The 12,694-nt window shown below is 37.8% G+C and overlaps 1 protein-coding gene across 6 annotated transcripts in view; it reads right to left on the bottom strand.

The window, feature by feature from the left end:
- fgf13a (fibroblast growth factor 13a) overlaps positions 1 to 12,694 on the bottom strand; it is a 191,384-nt gene that overhangs the window by 27,299 nt on the left and 151,391 nt on the right. For all 6 annotated transcript variants that reach the window (XM_036569095.1, XM_036569099.1, XM_036569096.1 and 3 more), the window contains one exon: positions 2,829 to 2,932. In XM_036569095.1, coding sequence (XP_036424988.1) covers positions 2,829 to 2,932 — 104 coding nt within the window. The remainder of the gene's footprint in view (positions 1 to 2,828; positions 2,933 to 12,694) is intronic.

The following is a 12,694-nucleotide window of genomic DNA, read 5'->3' as shown; positions in this document are numbered from 1 at the left end:
CCAGATATTATCAGGTGAGCAGCACATACTATCAGATAAGCACCACACACTATCAAGCAAGCACCAGATATTATCAGGTGGGCACCAGATACTATAAGGTGAGCCCCGCATACTAGGAGGTGCGCACCAGATACTATGTGGTGAGCACCAGATTACATTTTTACCTAAAAAAATACACATATTTTGAGAGGCTCTGTAACAGCTGGAGTGTTCACACCTGTCAAAACAAACCAAACTAAAGAAAATTTGGATTGGTTCTCACCAAACAAGGTACGTGTGAAAGGACGTTAGTTTCCATATATGGGCTGTGTGGACTGGAGTGTGAATGGTAGATTTGGAAACATTAGCAATATTTACATAACAATCTCTTTAATCTACAAAAAGTGAGAAAAAAAAATGTTTTTCAATGATACGGGCCCTTCAAAGAAAAATTTAGAAGACATATTTCAAGTATAAGCCATGGTGTAGGTGAAAGTGATGTATTAGGTCTGACTGATGCTTGCAGTAGTTGAGGTTATGAACATGTTGTTAAACAGAACACACAGACCCTGATTCACCATCTCCAGCTGCACACGCTCTGCAGCACTGACAGGCAGCCATATGGAGGGAAGGAGTAGGATTAGCTGAGAGAGGGTGCATCATGTGTTTACAGAGATGTGTGCGTAAGCGCAGTGAGAGAGGGACGAGTGTCTCTGGGAGTCAGAGGCAGCGTCTGAACACACTGACGCTTTCACACACTTTGTAGTGTAATGTAATTTACGTAACAAAGCAAGATTGATAGACTATGGAGTGAGAGAACATGGTGCTGGTGTGGAGTGAGAGTCAGAAGCTGAGCAAAAGACATAGTGTGTGTGTTTGTGTATGTGTATATGTGTGAGTGTGGCTGAAGTGCTCTATGAGCGGCGACAGCATGGGGTGTCTTTTCTTTCAGACCCTCCTGAGCAACACAAAAAGCACAGGAGACCCTTACATAACACACACTCACATTCATGCACACATACCACAGGCCAAAGGTTTGGAAGCAACACTTGTACAAGAAATATGGGAATCTAATATGTTATAATGGACAGAGGTATGTTCAGTGTGTACCACAGGTCTGAAAAAACCATGCGGGGCTGAGGGAGGTTCTTTTAATATCAGAACTCTTCACAGTATTTGTTTACTTTTCAGGTATTTGAATAAGACATCACATACAGTCACATGCAAAAAGTCAGACACATAAATAACGTTTTGTTGATTTAAGTGAAAGTAAGTTATCATATCATCTACAAGAACCTTATTGCATTTTTCTGCAAATGTTCTTGCACAATTTCTGTTTATTTGCTGAGTTTAACATCTTGGAAAAAATAAAAATATAAAATATGAAATGTGCCATAACTTTTACTCAGGCTACATTTTATACTTTATTTTTTCCCTTAATAAGTTAAATTTAGTAAATAAACAGTAATTGTGCTTTAAAATGGGCAAAAATGTGTTCTCTGTAGAGGATGTGTATCTTCTTTTCAATCAAACAATCAACAAAACATCTCATTTAAGCAGAGGCCTTAAAACGTTTGCACACTGTAAGTAACTGCAAACTGTAAGTAAATGTAAAATCTTCCATGTTTTTGTTTTTAGATGTCAATCATCTCATAGACTTGGCTAAAGTGAAGATTTAAGTTGTGGAAATGACCACAGAGAAAAAGAATGATGCTTTGCATCAGTGTCACTCTGCATTCTTTTTTATTCATAACAGTATATATTAATACAATATTTATATTCATATTCATACCCTTTGAAATGTGTTAAAATGGGACAAAATATAATTAGGTGGCTGACAACATACTCTGGGGGGGGGTGACACCGCATAGCCTTGGGGTGTTTATTAATACAGAACAAAAGGGTTTGACTAAATACAACTAGCACATCTATAGTAACCTGACTATCAGAATTTTGTCAGTTCTGTTCTTATTGGCTATCTGCATGTCCATGTGCACACGTCTTTTGATCAGTCAGACAGGAAACACATTGTTCCAAGTAGTGGCACGAAAAAACTAGCCTTTCAGAGTGGGAGGTGGATGTTGGTCTGAATAAAGTTTATGGTATCACATATTAAAAGTTATTCAAAAGCTTTCCTGGAAGTGTTTAGTTTACTGATGCCTAGCAACTTGTTTCCTGCAATGTTTTTCCCTGTAATTGCCTGCTCCTTAACATAACCCTAAAACAGCAGTCTGTGGCTGGTCATGTTGTGCCTCACAGCCCGTCCCTGTCAAAGTAGGTGATTCTTGGCCATGTTAAGAGACAAAATGCTCCAGACACTCTCACGATAGGCAGTGTGGCTTGCAAGACGAGTGGACAACAGATACTTCATTTGTTTTGCTCCCAGTGATTCCTCTGCAGAGTTTTGATTTCCACCTGATTCTCACATTCAGATGCTTCTGAAGGCTTGACTAACTGAATAGCATATTAAAGCACAAGTTTACAAATAATTAAAAACTTCTCCATCATAAGAAAGACTGTAAAGGCCTTCTCCATATATAATTGCAAATGTTTGCAAATATATCGTCAATTTATCATCACTGTCGTAAAATGTTTTCCGAAAAACTGCTGAAATGGTATCTTTATAGAACAAGGAAAAAGATGTTAATGTATGTTAACGCTAAATAAAGATGTTTTATTTGTAGTAATTGTAGACCATTTTTTGTCAGTCCATGCATCATAAAACGTAAATAAAATCAGCAAAAGTGGAGAAGGTTTTGATATGACAAATGGAACACTCATTTGGTTTGGCTTGCTTCCATACTTTAGGTACACATGCCTCTGTAGTGTAAGCAGCTGGTGGTACTTACTGATGTGTACAGGTAGCCCTCACTGTTCATGGCCAGGTAGAGTTTGGTCTGGACGCCCTGAATGGCTACCACTCGCAGACCCACAGGGATGAGGTTGAACATGGCTGTAAAGGAAACAGAGAGAAGGGCGGTCAGAACAGAACAGAAGAATAGAAGAGCACAGGTTACTGTATCTGTAAAAGCTTCCAAAGGTAAATCCTCCAAATGCAATACAGAAAAGTGAACAGCAGCTAAATAATGACCCATTCTAAAAGACCCATTCTGACAATCATCTAATAAACATCTAGATGCCCATGCATATGCATAGTATATGATATATTTTCAATACCTCAGAAGTAAATCTTAGCATTCTTGTTACAAGCATGCTTGCTTCGATTGGCTGCCTAAATTATATTCCCCATGCATGTTATTAATGCAAGAGCTTCTTTAATAGTCTGCAATACTGTTGCAGTCCGTAAATTTACTAATTTCAAGCACCTCTTACTCATTTATGGTTTAGGCCATGTCTATTTTTTTGTTTGTTATTGGTATTAATATTGAAACATTTTTACCATTACCAAGTACTAGTTGTGATACCAAGCTTTTCAAACTGTTTTTAATACAAACAAGCAAATGTTCTTTGTTATTTGTACATATTAAAGACTAATATTTGGTCCTTGTTACAGCTGCAGGCCTGTTACAATTATTACATAATTGCCTAATGCAATTTTTTGAGTTGATTACAATTATTTGAGATAATTGAAATTCCTTAAGCTGACTACAGTCATTTTCCACAGGCATTAGATTTCACAACAATATAAAGCCAAGGCAAAATGTGAACTGGGTGCGTTTGGATGTGACTAAGTAAATGCATGTTTTAAGACACATCGTAGAGCTTACGCAAACAAAAAAATTCTAATTTCTAACTGACTGCTCTAACATATGTAGAGAGCAGTGTGAGCAATGTTTGTTTATTTGTTAGGTATGAAGCCAATTCTAATGTTTTTAGTACGCATGCTGGCAGAATGACTTTTTTTGCATATATTTTCACTCCCTAGAAAAAAACATAAGCTTTGCTTGATTCTGTGTAATTGAGACATTCATGTAAAAGTGTGCATACACAACAGTGTGGTGTATCAATCTGACAATACTACCAGTGGAAGCTACTAAGTATACATGACTAGGAAGCAAAATGGCTAATTAACCAATTAGGCCATTTTAATAAATGCATACAGTGAACAAAAAATACAATGACATTGTTTATTGCAATTATTTCTGTGACAATAAGTCATCAGCTAAAATTTCATGTTCGTGCAGCCCTAGTTACAGTTCTACCTTGGGATCAATGGCATACCCCAGACATTTTATACCACTGTTGTGATGTCATCAGGTTTCAAATATATGCTTTTAATAATAGTTTGGAAAAGAACACTGTGAAATCATCACTGAGACAAAACCTAAATATAAAATATTTAATACATATTTTTAAATATTCCAGTAAAACCTTAATAACCCTTTATACAAAAGACAACACATAATGAACCTGAAAAAATATACCAAAAGTGTTAGTAACTAGCTGTTTAATGCTAACAAAATCTTTTCTGAATTTAAAAACAGCAGTAAAAATGAAACATCATGAAAAAGATGTCCCCACAATGTGGATGTGCAGTGTGTTCCTGTGCAGTGGCGCACGCTTGTTCTTCAGAAATTTTTCCCAGCACGTTTTTTTGGGTTTAATGCAAATGAAAGCTTTTTTGTTCTCAGTCGTACAGTGATCTATTAATAGTCTTTGTGGATTTTGCCCTTCCTTTGAAGGAGAACCGAAGTCAAATGCAGGCAAAAGAACTAAGTCGGCTCTTTGTTGATGTGTGTTCACTCCTTCACGCTTCCACTTTTTCTCTTTCACACACGGCTGAACGGAGTTAGCGAACTGCGCAGGACCTCGGTGTGCCCGGGGCCCCCGCCGGTGCCAAATGGCCTCACACCTTTGTCCCCCTGCCACGCTGTAAGCCAAAAAGCTGACAATCTCTCCCTTTCACACCGTCTCCCTGTGCCAGAGGGAATAGCAGAGCAGCCAGCTAGCCGAGATTGCACTGGCATCCAGAGAACGCGTCTGACTAGCACCAGCTTCTGAGAAAAGAAGACCACATTACCGTGTGTACCCTATCACGGGTTACGTAACGTTCTGTTATTAAGCACAAAGTGAAGAGGAAACTTTGTGTACCACAGTAGGGACTCCAGGAAAAAGAACAGGACCAGCACCCATAACAATACTGGCTTTTCTCTGAAGCATGAAAATCTCTGGTGTAAGTGTACGTCTGTCAGTCTCATGCTAATCCACTAATGCATAAGCCACATAACATCGCTATCATATCAAAAACTTAAAACCCCAGCTGTCCTTTACATTGACGCAGGGCAAACATTTCATAACAAAAATGGTCTAAAATGACTTGAAATAAAATATATTTACGATCAACAGGAAGTACATCTATGCACTAGTCACAGACACAGACCTGACTGTTGGCCAACAAATGTTCCTTTACACCTATGCAGATGCTAATACTGTAAAACAATGACTTTGATAAGAAAATATTTTAAAGCTAAAGAGGGATGGAGGTTATTCCACAAATTACGCTTTCAAATGATCATAAATAGGGATGCACGATGATATCAGAACCGTATCAGTATCAGCAGAAATTTTCTTAAAAATAACTGGCATCAGGCAGATTTCAACCCAATATTTAATTATGTATTTATTATAATCTGGAAGAGTAAAATGTTTAGGTACAACATGATTTAATAAACAAGTAAATAAATAAACCAACAGCCATTTCTGCAATGTGGCAAACCAAGCAAAAGCCAACAGGGTAACCCAAGGGGCCTTTTTATTGGAAAGGCCAGTTTATCGATATCACATGCATATCAAATACAGCTTATAAATATACACCCATCAATGCATAATTCTTACACAATCAATATATACAGTTTTATGCAAAGGTTTGAGCACCCCGGTCAAATGACATTTTGTTGATTTTCTAATTGAAAATAAGTACTCATTCACTACAGAGAACAGACTTTTAATACGCTATGCTTAATGTTTTTTCCAATATGTTAAAATCAGCAAATAAATAGAAATTGGGCACTAAAAATAGCAGAAAATCTCTACATTTCTGTACAGGATTTGTTATAATATATACATATATTGCTGCTGTTGTAACAAAACCTCGCTTTTGTCGTTTCCCAGTTTTTGACATTGTTTGAAAATGCCTGTTGCCCTTTACATTGTGTGTATATTTCAAAATTACTTGGAAAAAAGTCTGATTTCATTGACTTACATTAAAAGTATGTTTTTTCTTTCTCTGTAAAGTTATTATTTTGGATATACAAGGTTTTGTTCCAACAGCAGTGATATGTATTTATACACACACAAAAATAAGCCTCAAAAATAAAGCCTGACTGTTTAAACACACTGAGTTGTCAAGTTGGCTGTCACCTCTCTAGAGTTATTTCTTCCACATCCAATCAGGCTAGTGTTTGCCAGTCAGCTTCTTGTGTTCCTCAATGTGCTATCATAAAGTGCCTCTTCCAACATACTGTACATATAGCAAAGTAGCAGTGTGTACCGGACTCATGACAAGTACACTGTGCCTTTGTGTGTTCCATACAGCAATCTTTCTGAGTATGCTTTGAAGCAGGACTGCTTGTCTCTAAACACTCATCCCGCCTGTGCGTTTCTGTGCACTTCAAAACACCAGGCCCACTTCGCAACACAAGGAACACACAGGACAATGGCTAATCCATTTATGATTAGAACCTCCTTTGCTGGTCGGTGCTTTCTTTTCTTGCTCAGTATTGGATGCATGACGTGGGTGAGACTGAAAAAACAGTGTGCAGCTATATCTGGATGAGAAAAATATTTTTCAGAATTCACATCCTCTGCAACAGTAGCTGATCTGCTGCCTTTGGCCTTCATGCTAACCTCAGCTCTACTTTCTTGGCACTAGCGTCATGCTGCCATGCATTTAAAAATGGAGTAATCAAACACATTCTTTGAGTTATTTGTGTGCGCGCATGTGTACATCTTCATTCAAATATTTTGCTGAGTCCAAGTGCTCATGGAAGTTGTAGACAATTATTCAAAAAGTGAGGCGCACTACAATTTTTTTTCTAGGGGGTTCACACTCCAGCACTTTTCGAAGGCTGTGTGGGGCTGTGATTCTTCCTGTTGCCTATGCAACTGCTAGCAATATCTGACTAGCCAAACGTCTTTCTTGCTATTTAAAGATTACATAATGAAACTACAAGAAACTTCCTTGAAATGTGAAGTGTTGCACTGCTAAGACCATAGATATGTACACGTAGATGCCACATTGGCCGCTGGATCGTGCGTCAACGTCACCGTCATGTTGGTCAAGACAACTTGCCATAATTCTCAGAAGGCTGGACAGGAAAAAGTGCACAGCTAGGGGAATTACCTTTCACAGGTAAGACTGAACAGTTGGTTCTGGTTGTATCTGACCATTATAACATTATGTTCAGGCCGGTGGACAGTAATAGTTAACGTTAGTGATTAACATTTGCCAGCTATGAAAGCTGAGACTTTATAAGAAATAATATGAATTAAATACCCCATAATCGAGATTTTCCTCTATACTGGCATTTCTCCAAACTGACAAGCTACTTGTGTCGGCTAAGTGACTGCATATTATGAATCTGACTAGTTAGCTGGCTAGCTAACTTTTATCACACTTTGAAGGTTTCCCAAAGAGAAAGTAATAAGGATGCTGTCAGAGTTAGCATTAAGAAGAGTAGGTTTTTTTTCATCAGTAAATCAATTATTAGTGCTTAAAGATGCGCCTTCAGTTTTTTCAGTATTTTGTAGTGAAAGAGCTCCTGGGAGCACAAGAAAAGCTATGGGGATGCAGACAAAAAAAATTAAGCTGAAACTGGCTTCATATTCGCCAGGTTCTTATTCTCTTAAATGGCGCTGCAGTTCCATTCTGGCACTGGCACACCATTAAGGTAACTGTAAGGTGAAATGGAAAAGTCAAATAAGAACTTGTTCCATGGGTTTAAACCAATTTTTGCAGTTTTTGCAATTGCTTATGACAATACAGTATTTTCTACCATGTTAGTAATGTGAAGTAGTTAGTAGTAGTGAGCCTGAAGCTGCTACACACTTCTCTCTTCAGCATCTAGCAGCGATTATAACCATCGAGATTAAAAGTAACTGTAGGCAAAACTTTTTTCGTTCTCCATGTAGACGATTAAATGTGGAAGTCAGCTGAGAAATGTAAACCTGATAGTGCTTTATATCCACAAAAAATGTAGCTCCCTTGTTTACCTGTATTTGTTTACAGGCCAGTCTTGCCTCGACCAATACAATGGACACAGCAATGTATCTCAGCAACAGGCCGAAGCAGCCAATGCGGCGTCTCTGTATAAAGTCCCCAGCTGTACTAATAAGCTATCATTTTGTCCCGTGCACAAAACGTGTCTCTCCTGTATATTTCTCCTATATATTACCTTCAGCCTTTTTTTCAAGAACAAGGGAACTAATTATAAATTAAAAATACTATAAATTTAAATAACACTTTTGGGTAATAGGCTATTTCACTTCACGTTTTGAAGTTTGTGACTCCAACAAGATGAGCATTACTACTGGTGTGGGTTTCCTCACGTTCAAAGATGCAGAAAAAAGTGCTACTTAAATGTTATTTAAGTGCTAATGGCTGCCCTTGTGGGAATCTGAAATATACTAGAGAAAATGAATTCTTTGTACATTTCACGACATGAACATTGAAGTACAAACTTTTTACACACTCTTTCCACTGTTAAACTGAAGATTTGCTCCACTTATTGAGATTTATACTTTTTAGAATTTAGAAAAAATGTTTATGTTCAGCCCTGCAATTTGTAATGCAGTGTACAGTAAATAAAATATAATGTACTATGCTGTTTTAAAATACTCTGGCCAGCAGAAAACGTTTGTGTTTGCCCCACCCTCCCCTGTTCAGGTGTTATATGGATTGTATGGACTGTATAAGTTTATATTGCTTTGCACACAAACTGTAGCTGGTTTACATGCAGCTTTATTAGCCCTGTTGCGTTGTCACTTTGTAATCAAGAACAGAGTGATATTAGAGTATTTTTAAATCTCATAAGAGATTTAGAGTATATATAGAGTAAGTTTAAATCTCATAAGGCAAGTAAATATTTTAAGTAGTATTTTTTATGTTTTTTATCTTACTGCTTTCTTTTTCATTTGGTCATTGTCTGGCTCTGCTAGTCAGTGTAAGCAAATCTAGATTGTATCTCAATTATCTCACACCCCCTTAATTCCCTCTTCCTCAGTTCCTCGCCTGTTTCTCCTCTCTGAGGCAGCGCTCCACTCCATGTTTCCCCTTCCTTTTATTTGCCTCCAGCTTTCATCATAGAAACGAACAGGGCTGATTAATTTTTGATAACAGCAGTGCTGCTGTTATACTCAAGGGGCAGGGTTTGGCTGGTCGAGTGTACCCAGCTAGCCCTATTAGCCAAATGGTATATAAATCCTGTCTGGTGCCAAAAAGCATGTTTCTCCATAGACTTCTATTCAAAATGTCATTCTTTTTCAGTCTCTATTTCTTGCCGTAATTTTTCAGCAATCGTTTTTTTTGGGGGACATCTAGTATTAGGGTGGGGGAGGTGTGTCCAGGAATTTGGTTTCTGTTAATTAGCTCAAATTATTAATTCGTTTTCCTTATAACTTGATGCCCTGATCATGCTGAAAGATAGGGTTTGATATATTTGTCACGCTTTTATTTTAATAGTGATGGTGTTTTATGATTAAATTTACTTCAGCCTGTATTGTTATAAAGAAGACTGTCATCAGCAAGACGCCTTTAGCTCCTCTTTTTCGGCTTACTAACAGATGCACTATTTAAGGTTTTCTGCTAAAAATAAAAGTAGCATTACTGAGTCGGGGGGAAAACGTGTTAAAATATGGTGTGCCTGTGCTGCTTAGAGTCACCCTGTAAAAGTCTAAACTAGTCATTGAAAAGTCAGAGGCATCAGGTTGGACTTCATAGTTTTTCATACCACGTCATACATCTTAACATATTTATGTCACATGCACTGGCAAAAAGATGGTCTAGCTCGATGTTTAGGTCTCAAATGCAAAATTATTAAAAACATTGTACCAATGAAGATATGATTAGTAGATAATTCACTTACAGCTTTGCTGTTCACAAAATTTTGACTGAGTTGTCTTTGAGATCTCTTTCAACACACTTGTATCAGATTCATCCAGTTAGCATTGGGGGTGTCTGAAGGCGCAAACAACGTCACAAAATGTTCTTTTACATGCTGTGTGCAATTACCCATTTCCACCAGAGAGGTCTCCAAATCACCAAATCTTATGTAGTGTAGCTCTAAGCTCATGAAAACGAGACAAGCCACAAAGCATTGGTGCTTTATTTGCAAGATGTTTCTCCATACAATAACTGCAAGGGACGTCAATATCTTAGAACATTATCATTCAACTAATATATATCGGTCAGGCCACAAAATGAACGAGCATTAAGGTCATATAATACCTTTACAGTAGCTCCATGCAGCATCTCCACCTAGATTACTGTCAGTACAGCTGGGTAAGGCTTTCCTGTTCTCCAACCTCAGAACGCTCCACTAATCCCACATCAAGGCCCTGCTTGTACTCTAAAGAGCCTCAGCTGTGCTGGGTCCACCTGCAGAGATCACTCATCTCTCTGGCCTGCACTTTAAAGAGGAAAACTCACCAGACTGTGAGGGGAAACGACACTCTCTAAAACGAATGAGCTAAGTGAAGGCGGGGACATTTTATGGCAGCAGTTGCTGGCTGGCAGTGATAGCACCAGCACTGAATTAGCTCTGCAAAATTCAGTTAGCTTAACGTTTGTAAGAGTAAATTTAATACTGGGAATTTTTGCTGTGTTCTGACATGCCACACACTGGAATACACCCACACTCCCATAACACCATACACAGAGATGCAGGTGAATCTCATTCCAGAGGGATTTAGCATAGCTTGGCCTGTGGGGGTTTTGGAGGGGAGAGTCAATTACCTGCAGCTAATAGAGCACCTGAGCACACACACAGCAGGATCTCTGGAGATCAAGAGGACAGCACCACTACCACGGCAACAGCGCCTGAGAATACAGCAGCCTATACCCCAGAGAAGCATCTACACAGAATTAGCTCACTCAGGGGTGAGATACTGCAGACATTTCCCACTGAGAATCTAGTTGAATGAGACAAAACTAGAGATTACAATGATTCTGACCAAACCCCTGCAGCTCAAAGGTTTGCAATGGGCTGACTACACGTACCTCACACAGACATAACAACAACAACGGATTATGCATTAGACACCAAGACATTCAGACCATTAAGAATTAAGAAGAGCATATAAAAAAAGAATGGCAACACTTCCTTTTACCGTCACTCACTACAAGTACTATGTATTAACTAGGTAAGTATGAATTACAAGCTCTTTTAAGTAAAAAGGTGGGCACGTACTAAGATAGTCTGAAGTAAAAGTAAAATACACTGAAATACCTAGCCAATAAGCAGAAAAAAACCTGGAATAACAATATAAGTACCAATACGGTCTCATTTAATTTTACCATAATGTCACATAATTAGGCTGGAAAGTAAATCATAAAAATTTTAAGTAAATTGTAGGAAGCCAATAAAGCCATAGTAAAAATTATTTTACAGCCCAGATTCAGTTTCAGTTTCAGGTAACAGAGAGGTACATACTACATAAGACTCTTTATACTGCCTTCTTATCATCACTGTCGTGCAAACTCTTTGTATCTTCATTTTTGTAATTTTCTACTTTTTTGCATAATTAAAAAAAACTACCCCTTTTTTTAATTTTCATGATGAACAGACTAATAAAAATGGTCCAAACAGACTAATAAAAATGGTCCAAACTTCTATTACAAGTTAAGAATTAAGAAGTTAAATTTTCTCATCCTCCTGTAAAGTTACCCTTTTGGAGATTTTGTTCCAACTACTGCCTTTGTACTGCCTTTTTACCTCATATAAGTAACTGGGACTTCGAGGTTTTTCCAATTTACTTTCCCACTTAAACGCATTACAGTGAAATTAAGGGTAAGAATGGCAAGTGACAATTTCCTTAACCTCCTTAACAGCTAGAACCTGTTAGGTATTTCAGTTTAGTTTTAGTTAGACTATCTTAGTACTTACCTCTCTTTATGCCCAAAATAGTTACACAATGTGATAATACACCAATGTTCAAAGAATGCAATAAACAAGCAATGTGACAGTAGGCCGTGGTTGCCATGCAGCATAACGGTCAAAGAGCATTCGAAGAACAGCGTGATGGTTTTCAAAAACCTGGCGAATTAATATTGATGAATGTGGTCATATGGGTATATATCATGTATTTTACAGTGACTGTGATCGCAGCCAATCAGAGTTTAGAAATGTAACAACTTGGTTTATAAGATCAAAGCATCAAACATACTATATAGTTTTATATAGTACGTTTTTCCAACTTGCTATATTCTGCAGATTTTACCATAAATATTATCAGCAATGTGTTTTTGCCTTATTTGTTTGTTTATTTGTTTGTTTGTTTTTGACACTCTTATTTTTTGCCTGCCTCATTAGTATACTGCCTCAGAGCCAGACATTTGAAATCTAATAGCATTGACTGAATAGAAATGTAAACTGACATTAGAAAAGGTGAAGAAGACAAGTTAGCCCTGATAAAATCTCAGGTTGACAGAAGGAAAGGCCTCCAACCCAGACACATTGATTGGGAATTGAATTAAGAACCTCAGTGGAAAGAGACATAATGCAATAGAGCGGCCATATGTGACATTTAGTGGCTGAGA

This window comes from Colossoma macropomum, unplaced genomic scaffold (genome assembly GCF_904425465.1).
Source record: "Colossoma macropomum unplaced genomic scaffold, Colossoma_macropomum, whole genome shotgun sequence".
Taxonomy (NCBI): domain Eukaryota; kingdom Metazoa; phylum Chordata; class Actinopteri; order Characiformes; family Serrasalmidae; genus Colossoma; species Colossoma macropomum.
Note: the sequence above shows the minus strand (reverse complement) of the source record. Positions and strands in the feature narration are given on the sequence as shown.